Below are 19,796 nucleotides of genomic sequence, written 5' to 3'. Positions count from 1 at the left end.
TTTTTTTGTTTGTTTGTTTCAGTCAACCCCTATTATGTCGATCTGGTACTTATCCAATTCCTCACCTAACTCCATTTCTTTGCCATTTAGGCTTCTTATGTTGATAGTACCGATCGTGAACTCTGGTGATGTTCAGTTGGGATGTGTTTTAGGATTTGTTCCAGTAGCTGACTTCTTGCTCTTTGCCCTGGTTTCCTGGCCAAACAACGAGGGCCTTGTTTAACTAGGTGACGCCTCACTCAGCATGAAGTTCTGTCATGTTGTACCATCATTTTATATTTTGGTTTAAGCCAATAAGAACACAATTTGGTTGGCTAAATCCCAAATTATTCAGCCCATCCTTGTGTGTTCATTATCCATGTAGATACTAATAGGGTGCACCACAAGAAGGTGAGGATTGAATGCTAGGTCAGAAGCCCTGGTCGGTTCTCTGCATTCCTTTAAAGGCTATGTAGAGGTCTCCTGTCAGTTATACAGCTTTGACCCTTAAGCACCCCCTCTTTAATTTGTATACTACTGATATAGGGAAAGATTTGCAGAGGGGGGGGGATTCAGTTTGCTGCTGATGCAAAAATGGGGAGGGTAATTGTTGATAAAGGTGATGTAGATATCCTGCATGATTTAAATAAATTGACATTATGGACAAAGGATAATTATTGCAAATTTAATGTTGCAAAATGTAAGCTTATGCACTTTGGGTTGAAAAAGTTACAGACTGTCATATTGATGGTACTGGATTGCATGAAATTGAAGCTAGAACCTTGGAAATAATAGTGGACAGAGCTGAAGTTCAGAGGGCATATTGCAAAAATTGGTGAAGTAGCTAAAAGGATTACTTGGATGCTTAAAAACACGAGTAAAGATGAAGAGTTTATTGTCTCCCCCCACATGGTATAAAGTATATTCAGATTCATCAACTGTTGTGCACATATTTGGTCACCAGGATTTCTTGGAGATCAGAAGGTGGTGAAGAGGATTTAGAGACTAGTGACCAAGCTGATGATAGGTCTGCAGAATGCTCCCTGTGAGAACAAGTTGATGGTGTGTGGGTTGCAATGAGACAATAGGCAGAAAAGAAGGGACATTATAGAAACTGAAGTTATAAAAGGGGTTCTATAAGATTGACACAAAGGAAATTTTTTCAATACATGAGAACAGGTTTTACTGTTGTAATTTGTATAAGAGTGATTAATAGGGGTATGCAGATTACATTTTTTTGCTTGGAGTGTGGTGAATGAGCAGAATGAATTGCTATACTTAGTTGTGAATACCCTAACAGTGAATGAGAGGTATGATATTTTGTGTGGGTCTCCTGCAATGAATTTTCTTACTTTATGGAGATACCCATATAATATAATAACCATTCTACTGAATTACTTGCTATACAGCATACACTTAAACATATAAAAGAAAACTTCCTACCACGTTATATAAATTTAAGGGAATCCTCATTGACTATGTTCTCATTCCTTGCTATCAACACAACTAACAAAATCTACAATTATTTTATTATGCTTGTGCTGAATCCCAAGTCACAGTGAAATGATGGGGAAATGAGGCTAGAGGTTTAGCTGCTATAAGCTTATGTCTACTCTAATTACTATATCAGTTCTCCTATACACACTTAGACAACTGGTAAAAGAAAAATTCAATGGCAAAACATTATTAATCATTTTCAACTGGTTAAGACAATTCTGGATGGTATGGTATGGTAGCAGACAATTAGATGTAGATTAACTCAGAGCAGAAGTTTTGTTTTTTTTGAACAAACATTAACAGTAGTCATTTGTAGCAGCTTTTATGAATAATAGTTAAATGTGATAGTTTAGAAAAAACTGTATACCTTATGTTGCATTATATATTATTCAATGTGGAACCAATGCATAACAGAATCATGAATTTAACATGCTTGTTTGATGCAGTATTTAAAAACATTGAATATTCAGACATGCTGGTGAGCATGTGAAAAATTAAAAATATGAACCTTGTTAACATTTTAATAGAAATCTCAATTTCTTTAGGATTGAAAGTCATATATCCATTATGGATGAATGATGTATATCTACCCATATTATTGGTATGTTGGTATAGTTTAAATATGACTAAATTTTTGTGACTGATGTCAGCAGAGTATATTTCATTAGATATTCAATTAAAAGGCATGTTGAAAAGCTTTAAGTGACATAGCTTTAACTATGATTTGCATAGTAAAAAATGAGATTTTTGGAAATGCTGTTCTCTGCCTGTACATACATCATTGGTATGATGGTGTTTTACTGTCAACTTCCAGATTGAAATCTGAAAATATATTCACAACCAGCCTGGTCAATTTTCACTGAGACATACATGAAATAAAACCTGACTTGCCTGACCAAACAGTAACAGTACAGGGTGGTAATCACTTTTTTTTTAAATGAAAAAGTCATTACTATCACAGCATCCTGTACACCCCTGAGGATACATATCAGGAATTTGATGATGCATATATGTATTTGCTGAAATAAATTCATACTATACTGGTAAGTGATAAGTTCCCCCCCCCCCTCCAAGGTATATAAAGTACACACTTCAAGAAGCGAAAGAAAGGTGATAGGTATTTCAAACAAGTGTTGAAAAGCAAAGTGACCCACATATGTCAATAACAATAGTTAACAAATAAAGTCAAGTTCAAATACCTACCCTCCTTTGACTGAGCTCCATAATATCTTTGGAATTGGCATACAGGAAAATGGCCCTGAGGAGGGGAAAATACAAAACAGTAAATATAAAGTATTTAGGCATTGAGTAAATTCAAAAATTCTAAGAAAAATAAAATTCATACCATAATGGATTATGGGATTTTGAGCAAGTTGAGATGTGTTGGATATGTTCCAGACAACATAACTTCCATCATCGTGAGAACTGATAAATTCTGTTCCATTTCTGTGCCAAGTAAGATATTCTAGTTTCTGAAAAGGAAAAAAAGGGGGTAATTGTATATCATTTATTTACCTGATTAAAACTTTCTTCCAACTGGTTTGGATAGAAGTTAAAAACTATTAAAATCATAATTATCAACCAGAAAAATGAAGGTTTACTGAAGGATCAAAGATAAATAATTAGGAGACCTCCACATAACTAATGAATATGAAGCTCTTAGGACTTGCATTCATGTCCAATCCTTCTCACAGTGCCCTATGTTAACAGATATCCATATAGATAATGAATGAACGAGGATGGAATGACAGTTTGGAGTTTCTGCAGATAAAATATTTAGAGCTATGCAGGAAAACTTTATACAAAAATTCAATATTATTAGTCAGCCTTTTCATCCACTGGAGAACCAAAGAATTAAAAGCACTTTCTAAAGGTCTTACAAATATTTTACAATAGCACTTTAAGTATTCCAGTAATGGACTTTTTTTTATAATGGTTCACAAAGCAATATGTGATTTCTTCAGATGTAGCCAACTAGCTTCATTTTTAAATAGCACAAATCCTTTTAAGTCCAAACCCTCACTTCTGAATTTCTCACCAAGAAAGGAAGGCAAAAAAAACATTTGCTCTTTACAGAGGAACAATAATTTTATTATTGCTCAAGCTAGATAATGAAGAAATTTTTCAATACATGAAATGGGAGAGAATAAGGGATCACTGGAAGTTATGCAAAAGTCATTACCATTATCATGAGGACTAAATTTCATACTTAAACAGTAGTGAATGAGTGGAATGGATTGCTAAAGGGAAAAGGATTTGCAGCTGGTTCTTTTCCTCCTCAATCTGCCTGTAATTATTATACAGGTGATTTTATGAAGTAGGAAGACTCACCACAGGTCCACACCAACCATTGTTTACATTATGATTTTGTTTTAGCATGAGGCTGTGTGAACAATGGTTAGTGTGGACCTCTGGTGAGTCTTCCAACTCCCTAAAATTGCCTGTAATAATTACAGGCAGATTGAGCAGAATACCAGCTGAATGAAAGTGAGATTTTACAATTGAACGCAATAATAAACACTGTTAGTGTACAGACTTATACTATAAAGATAAAGGAATATGGAAGCTAGGCTTACAAATATACAGCATATTACAGGACCATTACAATAACTGAAAAGGATTGTCAAAAGGGAAAATGGCATATCTGTGATTATTCACTTGAGCATGCTTTGAAATTTTTCAATTAAAAAATTGGCAGGGAAGCAAGGATGGGGATGCAAGTTTTATTCTTCAAAGAGAAGTAACTAGAATGGATAAGAAAGAAGAAATCTGCAATACGATGAAGTAAAACATTTAAAGGAGAAAAGATCTGTGATATTAGAATTATAAACATTTTAAATCATATTTTTAAAAGTGTTTATCCTCCAGATATCACATCCTTTGTACTTGGGCATCTATTCTGCTTACTTCACCTGGAAGAACAAGATTTACAAACAGAAGGGAGAGCCATGGGTTCACTTTCAAACCCTTGCCAATTTTCTCATGAAAAATTTTTGAAAGTATGCTCTTCACTCAAGCCCCGTCTATTTGATTAAGATAGACATCTCTATTTGGCATTATAACCTAGACATTACTCCACCTCAAGTAAACATCCAAGAATCTATTTTGCTATACAAAAACTACCAACAGTTTTATAGATAGTAACAATATGCCTTCTTATAGTAACCTTTCTTTTACAGTATACAAAAAGTCTGCTCAACACAGGCATATATATATTCAAAGTTTCCCATCATCGCCCCCCCCCCAAAAAACAGTAGTGTTACTAATACCAACCAACCAGAGTCAATCTTTATTCCAGCGAAGCTTCTCTCACAGCTGAACTCAACCATATACACCACACCTTCCAATTTAATATTCAAACCCTTGCCAATTTTCTCATGTAAATGGCTACAATCAGTAATACAACAACAAAATTGTTAATCCTTTCCCAAATACTCAGAAAGATTTTAGTAATACTATCATTAAAAAAACATAACGTGACCACTACCTCAAACCTTGCCTCACTTGATACTGGTTACCTTTGTCCTTTTCCCCTAAAGATCAACTATTTTTTCTAACTTTCAGGTGTGTGTGTGCATGCACATGCATAGTTTGTTCCAGCATGCTGGCCTACTATAAACAGACTGAAAGTATCAACCACCACTTGTATGGAAGGACATAAATTATACTTTGTAATCATGATTACAGTGAGGTCTGATGCAACACGCTTTGGTTATCATGCACAGAATCAAATAGGAGAGGGGAGGAAATCAACCATGCTTACTCAAAGTTTAGAAGTGAACCTTTCTTAGAATCAGTAGCAGCTCTTAAAAACCAAACTTATGGATGCATTCAACTTCTCAAAATATAGAAAACTGATTATTAGAGATATCCAATTGGAATATGGGCTTCCAACTGACAAATAGAGGATGTCATACCTACTGTACTTAGGTGCTGCATGATAATTCATATTTTTATTACCTGAAAATGTCTGTGACCTAAACAAAACTGTTCAACATTGTTTTCTTCCTTAATACTGCAACTAAACATTTAAAAAAATAAAAAACTGGTGGTAGACATAATACTTTGAAAACGATTTAACAAATGCAAGAGAAATTAAAATTTATCAACTCATATTTTGCTCACTGTAAAATGAGCATAATTCATGGGGAGAGAAAGGGAACAAATTTACAACATTCAAAATAACACAAGAACAAGTCAGACAGTATGAGTATACTCCATACTATGTTTTTTGAAAAAAGTTTCACACATGTAAGAGAAAGCTAAATATAATTTTATTATGCCTATATATTTCTCTCAATATATCATGAGCTTCTTTTAGAGAGAAAAAAAAAAAAAACTGATAACATTTAAATTCTGAATACATGAATGAGTCATAACAACATGCATATAATGTACTTCATTAGTCACAGCTGTCCATAAAGAGGAAACACTATTAGAGTTCAGGGACATGGGAATAGATGTATAATTAATTTTAAAATATATAAATTAAAATTATCAACAATTAACATAATTACTTCCCAAAACTTAGAAATATGCATACAGTCTGTACGATTAAGATTAGGACAGTGGTGTAGTCTTCACACGATTAAAAAAAACTGAAACCTATTGCAGTGTGTAGTGTTGCATCTTGGTATAGTTCTAGTGAACTGTCTAGTGTCGATGACCTGAGAAGCAAGGCCTGAAGCTTCAGAATCCAAAAATTTTATATAAACTTTTAAATTCTAAGAGTAGCAGAATGGCCAGGCCAGTCTGTCCATAGTAGCAAAGATAACAAAGAACAGTGTAATTGATATAGACCAGGCAAGGATAAAAAGGTGATATATCTTTATAGATGGTAAGAAAGATGACAACTTCTGGACTGGTTTGAAGGTGCTGTGCAAATTATATCTGCAAAGGAACCTTGCTATTTGTTCAGATGTTCCTTTAAGATAGGGTATGCTGATCCTTTTAACATCAGATTGCAATCTGGAAGAGGGATGATAATTATCAAATATTTTCTGTATTAAGGTCTTGCTGTATCCATTTAACAGAGTAAGTTTTATTTAATTCTTCTAATAAAAGAGACTAAAAAGAACTAATTACACATGCTCAGTATACAAGACTTTTGTTAATACCTATTTTTTGTGAAGATGCATGGACATATTGGTCTGTAAAGGATGGCTTCCTGTAAACAGAAAATTCGATTACTTAAATATAAAGAGCTAATAAGCTTCATTTCGGCGATATAAACATTATTTAAATTAAGGGGATATTAAATCCCACATTGTTTTAAAACCGAATAAGAAACTCAAAGATTGGAATCAGAGTTTCTTGCTGAATATAGTAAAACTATAAAGTATCGGCGACCACTAGCGTGAGCTAATGCAAGTGACCCTAGTATGTAGTACAATACCGGACAACTCGTAGCAAAGGTGGTGAAGTTCTGATCGCTATTCTTAGGTATTTCCCATAATGTAAAAACACATTTCCTAGAAAATGTATGCTGTTATTACATTATGGTGGAAGGTCACTCACTGATGAAGCCTCAAAAAAAGGCTGAAACCGGTCTGGGTAGTGACCTTCCACCATAATGTAATAACAGCATACATTTCCTAGGAAATGTGTTTTTACATTATGGGAAATACCTAAGAATAGCGATCAGAACTTCACCACCGTTGCTACGAGTTGTCCGGTATTGTACTACATACTAGGGTCACTTGCATTAGCTCACGCTAGTGGTCGCCGATACTTTATAGTTTTAATATATGCGGCAAGAAACTCTGATTCCAATCTTCGAGTTTCTTATTCGGTTTTTAAAACAATGTGGGATTTAATATCCCCCTTAATTTAAATAAAAGAAAATTCAATATTATCAGCAGAGTTACTATGTATTAAAGTACATCAGAGATCTTGTAATTCACACAAATTCAGAGGAGGAGGAAGTTTAGCTTTATACAATATCTGTGTGATCTCAAACCTTAGTTTGTTAGTCATCTGTAAGCAATTCCCTAATGCCTTTTTCTACACCCTACCAAAGTCTAAATGAGGCAGACGAGGTGTTACAAAATTTGGATCTTTAGACTTTATGGTAAGCGTAGAAAAAGGCATTAAGGAACTGGGTACAGATGATGCTAACAAGCTAAGTTTTGAGATTACATGGAGCTTGTGTAAAGCTAAACCAGCTCTTCAGAATATTTCTTTGCCTGAATTGCCAGATCTGACGTACTTTAATACATTGTAAATTTTCAGGTATTGAATTTTCTGTTTACAGGAAGCCATCCTTTACAGGCCAATATATCCACGCATCTTCACAAAAAATAGGTATTAACAAGTCTTCTATACTGAGCATATGCAATTTGTTCTTCTGAGTCTTCTATTAGAAGAATTAAATAAAACTATTATTTAATGGATACAGCAAGACCTTAATAAAGAAAATATTTGATACATTTTTGCATTTTTGAAAATTATGGAGACAACTACCGTGTTTGAAAAAAAACTTTAGTTTAATATAACTAAAATCTATATTCGACGTTTTGACCTTTATGTCAAGGTCATCTTCTGGAGCATACAACTATACACAGAAAACAAGCTACACTACAATCAAACTGGTTTGTTAAAGACACTGACCAATCGCTACAACAATTGTTGGCCTGACCTCTGGTGAAAAAAAATAAAAATAAAAAATAAAATAAAAATAAAGAAAATCATACATCAACCCTAGAGTCCTATTATTAGTGTTATCTGTTTGGTTGTAGAAATACATTGGGCAAAACAAATATCTATCTATATACATATATTAACATCATGTACATTCCAGCCAGTTGGTATGGAATGGTTTCTAATACTAGCTGAAGATTAGCTAGAGTCCTGACTTATGCTGGATCTTATATATTAGGTAGGCTGAATGTGTGCCATCAAGATACTTGAATTTTCATGCCATCTTTGTTGTTGATATTTGGGTGGTTATCAGGATTTTGCAGGCTTCCTTAAATTTCCTTTCGTACCAGGTTTTTGTGCGGTGTAAAGAGCAGGTGCTTTTCCAGTTAATTTGGTGTAAGGTGTTGAGTGCGTGGTCTGAGAGACCTGCTTCATCATAATGGTTATATTTAATGTGTTCTTTCTTGTGTATAGGGATTGTCCATCCTGTTTCACCAATGTACGGTAAGTTTCAAGTGCAGCGGATGCAACAGACTCCAGGATGTGCTAATGGGAGGAGAGGATCCTTAGAGGAGTTGAATATTGTTTCAAGTTTAGTGGGTGGGTTAAAGGTGGCATTGAGGTTATAATGTTGTAGGATTCTGTTGATTTTTTCCGATAACCCTGTAATGTATGGGATGGCTATGGTTTTACTGTAATCTAGATTCGTTTTTATTGTTTTATGGAGTATTTTATTAATAGTATTTTTGTTATAGCCATTATTTATGAATGTGTTGCTGATTATTTTTAGTTCTTGTATCAGGGCTTGCTGGTTAGAGCAAATTGTTGTAGCTCTGCTTTTAAGGGTGCTAATGACTCCATATTTTTGTGATGGGTGGTGGTATGAATTAGCATGTATGTATTGGCCAGTGTGTGTCAGTTTTCGGTAGACCATGAAGGATAGACTGCCTGAAGGAAGACGTGCGACTAGTGTCTAGGAATGAGAGCGAATTTTACGTGGTCTGAGAGGCCTGCTTCACCATAATGGTTATATTTAATGTGTTCTTTCTTGCGTATAGAGATTGTCCGTCCTGTTTCACCAATGTACTATAGGCTTAAAACCTTTCATGAGTGGGAATCACAAAAAAAGATATATGTTGCAAGTTTTTCCACTTGGTTATATTATAAATCAAAGATTTCAAGAAAGTATATTCTTAGTTTAATCCTTTATCCAAGTGTAAGCAAACAAAATTTGCATGGGCAGTAACTTCATGACTGGGCAACTCAGAGGCTAATGACTTCACATCAGTTGTCTTAGTATCCCATAATGCAAAGCACATATCTTTAGGGATATGTATAATGCTATGCATTATGAGAAGGGTCATTATCTAGATCAGTGTTGACCTTCATTGAGGTCTCAGTGGGAGCCAGACCCAAAAGTGATACCTAAGTGCAAGTAATGCAGAGGTCATTTCCATATATAAATAGCCAAATGGTGCCAACTTATTACTAAAATACTCTGGAGATGAGAGATATATATACAGATATATACTGTCTTGTATACAGACAATTTAGTGTTCTGACTAATTTCTCTCTTATTCCATATGAATTTATTCAGTTGACTTCCCACCATACCAGCTTTGCTGATTCTGTTGTCTATTTCTATATTTGAGTGGAATCATTAAAAATAAAGATACAGAAAAGGAATATGGCATCTGTAACACTGAAGAAAGTACAAGTAGAGAATTAAGGTGGCATGGTACAAGAATGGGAGAGAAAAATGTAAATAAAATGCATGAGTGATACCAGGGTTGCAGGACAGAGGAAGTTCAAGATTAGGTGGAATGATGAAATTAGTTATTGCTGATTTAATTGTTGAATTTAAACTTAAATTAAAAATTAAAATTGAAATTACTGAATTTAAACTTAGACTGAAGTATAAGGTACACAAGAGCTTAAACAATGGATATAAATTTGGAACAAAATTAATACAAATCTAGTAATGCAAAATTATGGTACTATCATAGTATCCTGCACACTTCTTGAAAACACCCCATCTGGAGATTAATCTCTTCAATTTTCCTCCAAACCTATGCAACCACGAATTAATGCAAATATGATAAAGATATGAATGTCTCCAAATATGGTTATGTATGTGGTGGGTGAAAAAATATGCTTTGGGTTCAGACCTTTTAAGCATGTCTGAGAAAAGAGAAAATTCTAGAACAAGACCAAATAAATGGCATATCTAATTATAAGAATTAGGCTAGGTGGTAATTTATTATGTCTACACAAATCCCAGGAGCATCAGAAACAAAGGGGTTGAGTTTGCTGCTTTATTGAATACAATGTGGCCTAAGATTGTTAGCATTAGTGAAACTGGCTATAAGAATCATATAATAAATGGGATTGAGTGTAATGGGTATACTATTTTTAGGAATGACAGAAGAGGAATACTACTAATGATATATGAGATGACTTAAGTCCAGTTAGAATAAAAACACAAAAAACTAATGGTAGCAATGTCCCACATAGTGGCGAGTTTGAGTATCTAGTGTGAAGTGGAGGTTAACAGAATGAAATATATGGTAGGGTGTTGTTACAGGTCTGACGGCTCAGTTGCAAGGGACAAAGAAATGCATTGCCAATTTGGCCTTATGGGTACCAAATGAGTGATCATTATGGGTAACTTTAATTTCCTAAACATTGATTGGGTAGAAGAAAAATCTCATGATAAGAAAGAAGAGGAAGTTATTGAATTGTTGCAAGCAAACTTTCACAAGCAGCATGTAAAGAAGGAACTCTAGGTCAAAGGGTGTTGGATTAGATCATACTGTCAGAAAGGGGGGGGGGGTCTCTTAAGAATTTGGCTATTTTACCATCAAATTGTGACAGTGATCATGCTGTGCTTTCCAGGGAAGTATCTAATTGTATTGATGCTCAGATTAAAATAAGTTACATGCTGAACTCCAAAGATAGTATTCTCCTAAGCTGATCATAATTTCCAGCTTTGTAGTTCAGCATGTAACTTATTTTAATCTGAGCATCAATACAATTAGATACTTCCCAGGAAAGCACAGCATGATCACTGTCACGATTTGATGGTAAAATAGCCATCGAAAAATTTCGAAAAATGTCAACATTGCATAGGAATCTTTGAAAAGTGCTTAAATGAGGCAGTACTGAATGTATCCCTAGTGTTCGAAGAATAAACAGGTTGGGATAAAACAAAATAGATATGCAACCTTATTAAGCAAGAAATCCATAAGATGATTTGGAAAGAATATCATGAGAATAAGAGTGAGAGGAGTTATAAAATATATAAAGCACAGGCCAGAAAACTAGCAAGTATTGTGAGAAAGCTGAATCAGAGTATGAAAAGAAATTGACCATGCAAGCTAAAAGAAATCAAAAAGAATTTTATCATTATGCTGTAATCAAAAGAATGAATGTGAAAGAATAACTTTATTGAATGCAGATAGTACTTGAGTGTCAGAAGCTAATGAGATTGTTCAGTTAATGAGTGCTCACTATGCTAAAATATATCAGCCAGGTGTATATAACATGGAGCACAGTGCTACTGCTACATTGGATGAAAAGTTAAAGGTTCATGAAAATGAGGTTGAAGATCTGTTGCATAACCTAGATAAGAATTTGTCAATAGGGACAGATGGAATATAAGTTTGTTAAAGGAATGTTTAGCAGAATTGGCTAGACCTTACACATTTGTATAACTTGGGTCGCAGCTCAAGAATAACTCCACAAGAATGGAAGGAATGTATGATAGTTCCATTGTACAAGGGTGGTGCAAAAAAATGATGTCTAACTACCAATGCATCAGTATCTCTGGTGTGGTAGTGAAGATTTTAGAGAAGTTGGTAAAAACCTGCATACAATTTGCTCATATTTTATAACAATGTTACGGCTGAGTCAGATAAAGGGAATGGATATGCTATGATAACGTTGGATTTTTCTAAGGCATTTGATAGGATACCACACAAACAACTGTTGTATAAACTAGAGAATATGGAATATAAACTCTTGACTAGGATCAGGGGATAGCTCACAGACAGATATCAAAAAGTAGTATATAGTGGGTGCAAATCTGCCAGATTTAAGGTCACCAGTTTTTAAGGTCACCAGATTTAAGGACTGAACCTCAGGGTTCAGTCCTTGGGCCATTATTGTTCAATCTATACGAGGTGGTGTGAAAAGTTCGACCTCAACCATAGATGTCAACACTATCAGCAAGATTTTCTTTTATTTTTTTTCTAAGTTGGTACATCTGTCATAAGAATCAATATGAAATTGCAAGTCATTCTATTAAGTAGTTTGTTTTATACAGCTGTCTGAAACAAAAGTGTTGTCTGTATCCCTTGAAATGGATAAAATTGAGTATTGTGAGGTTATAAAATTCTTTGTAAATGAAAGTTTAACAGCAAAAGAAATTCATTCGAAGTTCATAAAAGTTTATGGGCACTCTTCTCCTTCATTTTTGACAATTAAGAAATGGGCTGACGAGTTTTGCACTATATGGTATTGGATGATCAGCGAGTCAAAGTGCATGAAATTGCTGAGACCATAGGCATTTCAAAAGAACATGTAGGATATATTTTGCATGAAGAATTGCAAATGAAAAGCTTTGTGCAAGATGGGTGCTGCACTTGCTCACAGCAGATCAAAAACACACTCGCATGAAAATCTCTGAACAGTGCTTAGAGCATTTTAAAAAGAATAATGCTGATTTTGTGTGTTGATTTATTACTATGGATGAGACTTGGATTCACCATTACGTACCAGAATCCAAACAGCGATCAAAATAGTGGACAGAAGCCGATTGTTCCGTGGCAAAGAGGAGAAAGTCTGTTCCATCAGCAGGAAAGGTCATAGCATCAGTGTTTTGGGATGATAAAGGCATTTTGTTTATTACCGTGTATGTCGGCCTATAAGAAAACTCAAATACTACAGAAAACCTCTCGAAACCATGGGTCATCTTATATGGAGTATAAAAAGGGAAGCTTAATTTCTTGGATGGACATTTAGGTAGTTATAATAAATCGTTATATAAGAAAATAGGCAGTGTTTATAAACAAATCAGATTAATTTTTTGTTACATAAATTTATTTAAAATATTACAATAGATGCAAGTCTTAAAAAACAAATAATTATTAATCTCAATTTTCATGTTAATTTTCTTCATCTGTTGAAAATAGTTCTTCAGATTCATTGTTTAAATGATCGTCATATGGATCCCAGTTTGAATCCGTGAATTGATTTCGTTTTCATCGTCAGTGTCCTACAACAGATCATCTTCCATACCATCCATAAGATTAGAGATACCACACTTTTTAAATGATTTTATTACAGTCTCTACTTTATTTCATGCTTTGATCACAAAATTGCACAACATATCAAGTGATGCAGAGCACATAGATCCATAGTTTGTTGACTGGTAAAACAGAGTATTCTCAGTTTCACCAGTCAACATTCAATTATTCCACTCTTCTCGCATGTGATTTTTAAATGGTTTGTTCAAGCAGATGTCTAACTGCGGGTATAACAGCAATTTTTGTGTTATTTTTTTCTAGAAGACTTTTAGTATTCTCAGTTAAATGACTATGAAACATATCCCATACTAATAAACTGCATTTCTTCATTATATCGCCTGGTCACATGTTCCACACATTATATTTAATATAAAAGCACTTGAAGGAAATTTTATCTTAGGTTTAGTTTTACATTTGAAGATGATCATTGGTTTTAACTTTGTTCCATCAGCCAAACGTAACACAACCGTAAACCTTTTTTTTTTTTCATGACCTGTACTTCGAACTAGCACACTCTTGCTACCTTTAGACTCTGCTGTTTTATTGCTTATAAAACAGCATGTTTAATAAGCAATAAAACTTATCAAAGCTTTTAGGAGTTTCACCCATATTTCCAATATTTGACAATAGAAATTTATGTTCTTGTCTCAACTGAATAATAAATTTATGGAAAGTGGTAAGTTTGTGGTCAAGATCTGCTGGTAGTTTTTGAGCAATTTTCATTTTTTTGTCATATTACCAGATTTTGACTGTTCATGAAATGATTACACCATCCTGAAGTAGCTTGAAATTCTATACTTTCATCCGGATTCAATCTTGACCATTTTAGTGCATATGCTCTAATCATATTTCTTGTAACAAGATAACCATTCTGCCTTTGTTCGAATACCCATTCTGCAACATGATTTTCCAGTGGCCATCAGGTGATTCATCCCGTTCTCATTGTACATTTTTTCTTTGGCAATTTTTTTAAATATCTTCTTTCTTCCTCCATTCTCTTACCATCTTCAATCATTTCAAACTTTCTTGCAGCACCACAGTTATTAGTTTGCCATTTCAATCGAGCTTCATACTTTCTTCATTTTGTTGCTGGTTCCATGATTTTAAATGATAACAATTTTAATAATCCTAAAATTTTAAAAAAATGTAAAATTAATAATTAAAATTGGGGATAATCACTTTTAGTTAGAGTAATTCGTGCAAATACTAAATTTTTTTAAAAAAAATAACAGATATACATAGATATAAAAATAATGGATATAACAACAATACCTAATGTTGCATTAATACAAGAAAGAAGAAATTCGGGGGCTGTCTTATACCACCGACATAAGCTTAAAACCTAAAAAAGCCTAAAATTTAGGCCTCGTCTTATATGCCAACATATACGGTAATTATCTTGAAAGCGGTAAAACAATAACCGGGGAATATTATTCAGATCTTTTAACCAGACTAGACGAAAAAATTCGTGAGAAAAGACCCAGTTTGCTTAAAGAAAAGAAAACATCTTTCATCAGGACAATGCACCTGCCCACAAAGGTGTTTTGGCAATGGGAAAATTAAGGGATCTGCACTATGAATTGTTGGAACATCCATCCTATTCCCTAAATTTGGCTCCCTCTGACTTCTATCTCTTCCCAAAACAAACTGTTCCTCGTTGGTCAGCATTTTTCTTCGAATCAAGAGGTGACTGCAGTTGCAGAGGGGTATTTTGCAGATCTCACTGAGAACTACTACAGGGACGGGATAATGGCACTGGAGCATTGCTGGAATAAATGTACTAGTCTTAAGGGAGATTATGTTGAAAAATAAAAATAATTTTGAAATTATAAATTTGTTTTTTCATTGTTAGGCAGTGAACTTTTCAGATCACCCTCTTACATTAAAGACATCAGGCAAGGTCTAACATTGTATGTGCAAATGTTTGCTGATGATGCAAAGATAGGCAGGGCAAACAGGAATGCTACTGATATTCAGTATTTACAAAATGATTTGAATAGGCTGGAAATTTGGGCAAATGAAAATGGCTATTAGTTTAATGCTAGTAAGTGTAAAATTATGCACTATGGCATGATTTGAGTTCCAACAGCATATTATATCAGTGGGGTTATGCTCAGTGGCAGCTCATAGCTTGAAATCGTGGGGATGCTGCACCTTTCAAAATATACAATATACAATAAGTACAGTGTACACATACGTGTTTGGATAAAATATAAAAATGATAAAAATTTTAAAAAATTAAACATGAAAAAAAAATATTGTTTATTATCGATAAAATTATACAGTTTAGTATAATTCAAAATTACTTAAAAATAAAATCCATTATCATAACCTCAATAATGTTCTAAAATAAAAACTATAACAAATGTTATGTCTTTAATTTAAGAGACTGAGTAAACACGATAAACACTATGAACACTACTACTGGCGCAAACTGCATATAAACAACAGTGGAACTGTGCGACAGACAGCATCACATTACGCTAATAGCTCGCATCTCACTATGACGTGCATATGCTCGTGCGCATAGCAATATGGCATTGTGGTAAACAATGCTGCTAGCATCCTTTGTCCTCCTAAGTGCTACAAGAGGGATTTTTATAATTTTTTATACAAAATAAGAGAATTGTATAGGATTGTTGATGATAAAATTAAATATTACAAGCAAATATAAATAAATTAATAAATATATTTATGTACTGAGAAAAATTGGGGGTGTTGCAGTTCTGTAGTGCCTATGCACGAGCCGCCCCTGGTTATGCTACAAGAAAATGAGGAAGCAAAGGATCTTGGCATAATTATTATTATTACCCCAAGACCTCATGGAGTCAAAGACTCATCTGGGAGGTCCTTTTATCACACACACATACAGCTCATCATACCGTGCCTTGAACACATTCAAATTCCTTGCAGACACCACACTCTCAGGCAAGGTATTCCAATCATTCACAACTCTGCACGAAAAAACCTGCTTCTCACTCCCCCTACTCACACCCTCTTTATACAGTTTCCAGGGATGGCCTCTGGTTCTTCCCCCGATCTCCCACTATTTTCTGTAGAACTTCTCCAGCATTGATCCTATAACAACCCCTTACCAACTTGAGGTCTCTATCATATCTCCCCTCTTCCTCCTGTCCACCAGACACTGCAAATTACATCTTCTCAATATTTCTTCATACTCTACATTCTAGAGGTCAGAAACTACCTTAGTCAATCACCTTTGGACCCTTTCCAACATAATAGTAGATAGGAATTTAAAGTTCAAAGGTCACATAGCAAAAATTGCAAATACAACTCAGAGGATAATTGTGATGTTGAAGTGAACAAGGATAAGGAAGTCATTTTCCCTCTTTATAAGGCTTTTAAGACCACACCTGGATTATTGTGTGCAGATTTGATCTCCTGGGTTCCATGGGAACAAAGAAGCTGTGGAAAGGGTGCAAAGAAGAGTTACAAAGATTATATCTTTGTAACTCTTCTTTGCACCCTTTATGAGGACAGATTGCAAACATGTAGATAGCAAACTCTGGTTAACAAGAGAAAGAGGGGTGATATGATAGAGGGCTATAAACTTTTGAATTTATGTTATAGGATATCATCTGATGAAAATTTTAGTTATATGGAAGGTGGGGAGAGAACATGGGGGGGTCATCTATGGAAGTTAATTCTGTTCACATGTCAATAAAGGTCACAGATCTAGATTTTTTTCTCCCAGAAAGCAATGAGTGAATGGAATAATTTGTTCTTAAGGGTAGTGAGTGCATCTAGTGTGAATGAATTCAAGGGAAGGTATGATAGCTGGTTTGAGTGATTTATAGCCTCCCTCAATAAGTCCTCGACTCCCTGGAGGTCTTAGATAATAGTAATTATTATATCCATACATTAGAAGTAGAATGAGTTCCCCCCCCTCCACCCACAGTGTCCATTCTAATTACTGAAATAGCTTTCTTATTCTTCAAGAAAAGCTATTTGCTGATGATGCAAAGATAGGCAGGATAATCAGGAATGTGGCTGATATGCAGTACTTGTAAAATGATGTCAATAGGCTGGAATTTGTGGGCATGTGAAAATGGCTATCAGTTCAATGTTAGTTAATGTATAAAGTTATGCACTTTGGCATGGGATATCCAATGATATTGGTGGGATAAATTATGCAAGAAGAAACGTATCAGGCTAGGGATCTTGAAGTTTTAGTTGATAGTAATTTGATTTTCAAGGGCCATATCAAATATTGCACATACTGAAACAAACTTTGACACATCAAGATAAGGAAGTCATTTTCCCTCTTTACAAGGCCTTAATAAGACCTTACTTTGACTACTGTGTGCAGATCTGGTCTCCTGGTTTCCATGGTGATTCTGATACAGTGAAGAGAGTGCAAAGAAGAGTGTTAAAAATTATATCAGTTTTGTGGAAGATAGACATGATTGACAATTACTTCTGGAGTCATTACAGGATTTCAGTAGATGGAATTTTTTGTCTTATGGAGGGTGGGGAAAGGACAAGAGGGCATTCTTGTAAATTGAGAATGAGTGCTATCACAAAAGGAGTGAGCTAGATTTTTTTTCAGAGTGGTGCATGACTGGAAGGGATTGCACATACCATGTGCAACATTCTTTGTTGGATGTGATATGTGCAAGTAGTGTGAATGAATTCAAGAACAGACATGACAGCTGGTGCAGATATTTTGTGGCTTCCTCAATGAGCGACTCACTGCAGTGATATCTTAATGATAATATTAAACTATTTAATATTTTACATATGAGATGGATATATATACAACAGAATTTCTATAGATAGGGGAAGGGAGAATTTGATGCACAGGACAAGTAAACAAAATGCAATAGTTAAAAAATTTACCTGATTTCCCACAAAAGTATTCTCTGCTGTTGAAGTATTCATATTGAATAAAACAGTAAGGCCACTATTATAACCAATAAGAATTGTATCTAAATGACTGGGATGCTCAGCAATTGCTTTCACTAATCCAGGATTTATTTTGTAGTCATCTGGTACACTTGGAGAGAAAGAGAGACAGAAAAAAAGTGTTATACATTTATACAATTAGATTCAGAATAACTTGGTATATTATATACCATATAAAATCTGTTATACAGGTGATAAATTATCCATTGATATTTATAAAGCAAACTAGGTTTGAATAAAAAAAAAAAAAAGGATGTAGTGGGGAGGGGAAGACATTCAGAGGATTAGTACCATAATTCTTAAAGGAACTTTTACCAAAGCATTTATCAAAAAATTTGAATCTACTCATATTTCACAGGTTTTCTACCCAACATTTTCAAAGAATAACTTATAACTGACATGCATACAGGTACTGAACTGAAATATTAGAAATGATTCAAAATAAACATAAATGTCCTAACATGGAACCCTCTAAGGGCCAGATAACCAAAAATTTAATTTGAAATAATCTGGCCATCTGGCCTGAGAATAACTGTCCCAGATCTATGTCAAATTAATACAACCATACTTGAGGTTGCAGTACTTCATGGCAAATGCTGATTCTAAACACAGAATTTACCGTTAACGCAAAAATTACATCTGTGATCTGTATGGCAAGTCAGGATTAGAAAACCATGCCATGCTCTGGAAACTCCATCACATAAGATTAAATGAAAGAAGACACTGGCATTACATAGAATGTTGCTATATCTTTAGAATCACTGTTACAAAGTGTAACCCCCCACACCTAAACAAGTATGGTTACTTTAATTTGTGATAGATCTAGGAGACAGCCTTTCTGAGAACAGATAGCTCAACTTCTCCAAATTAACTTTACGGTTCATAAGAAAGATTCTGGTAATTGAACCATTTATTAAGATAAATAATAATAACAAACCCGACAAGTTTCGTAAGTCGTTTGACTTACATCTTCAGAGATCAAAGGCAACTAAAAGTTTAAACACAAGAAATCAGAAATTACTCAAAATAGTTCCTTCTGTGCAGTTGTGGCCATCTAACTGTTCATTAAATTAAATATCCGAATGCAGATTCAGTGCAATGCTAAGTTTGAACAATGCTGGATGCTGTCATGTTCACATTGCCCGAGGTCTGACTTGAGTATATTTTTTTTTTATCAGTGCTGACTAAACGCTGTGTAGAATTAGGCTCTGGTTTTTGTTGCATTGCATTGGAATTCTAAGCACGTCTGCAGCTTCTATAAATTTTCTTATGTAACAAATTTTTTCATTGTAAGACATGTTTGTTTTTTGCCAGAGTACATTATGGCCATTGGAAGTTGTATGGCATGCTAGGCCTGATTTGTGTTTTATTTTTTGCATGTATTTTTGGTGTTCGTTCATGCAAATTTCCCTTGATTTTCCTGTTTGGCCTACGTAGCAGATGCCACAG

General features: G+C 34.4%; 1 protein-coding gene across 3 annotated transcripts in view; it reads right to left on the bottom strand.

The window, feature by feature from the left end:
* LOC150107906 (lethal(2) giant larvae protein homolog 1-like) overlaps positions 1 to 19,796 on the bottom strand; it is a 443,798-nt gene that overhangs the window by 258,157 nt on the left and 165,845 nt on the right. For all 3 annotated transcript variants that reach the window (XM_090415428.1, XM_090415430.1, XM_090415429.1), the window contains exons 7-9: positions 18,282 to 18,438; positions 2,822 to 2,948; positions 2,680 to 2,734 (exon numbers count right to left, since the gene is read on the bottom strand). In XM_090415428.1, coding sequence (XP_090271554.1) covers positions 2,680 to 2,734; positions 2,822 to 2,948; positions 18,282 to 18,438 — 339 coding nt within the window. The remainder of the gene's footprint in view (positions 1 to 2,679; positions 2,735 to 2,821; positions 2,949 to 18,281; positions 18,439 to 19,796) is intronic.

This window comes from Typopeltis vanoorti, chromosome 3 (assembly GCF_054136105.1).
Source record: "Typopeltis vanoorti isolate ZY-2024b chromosome 3, IOZ_Tvanoo_1.0, whole genome shotgun sequence".
In the NCBI taxonomy this organism is placed as follows: domain Eukaryota; kingdom Metazoa; phylum Arthropoda; class Arachnida; order Uropygi; family Thelyphonidae; genus Typopeltis; species Typopeltis vanoorti.
The sequence above is the reverse complement of the archived record's forward strand: the minus strand, read 5'-3'. Positions and strand labels throughout refer to the sequence as shown.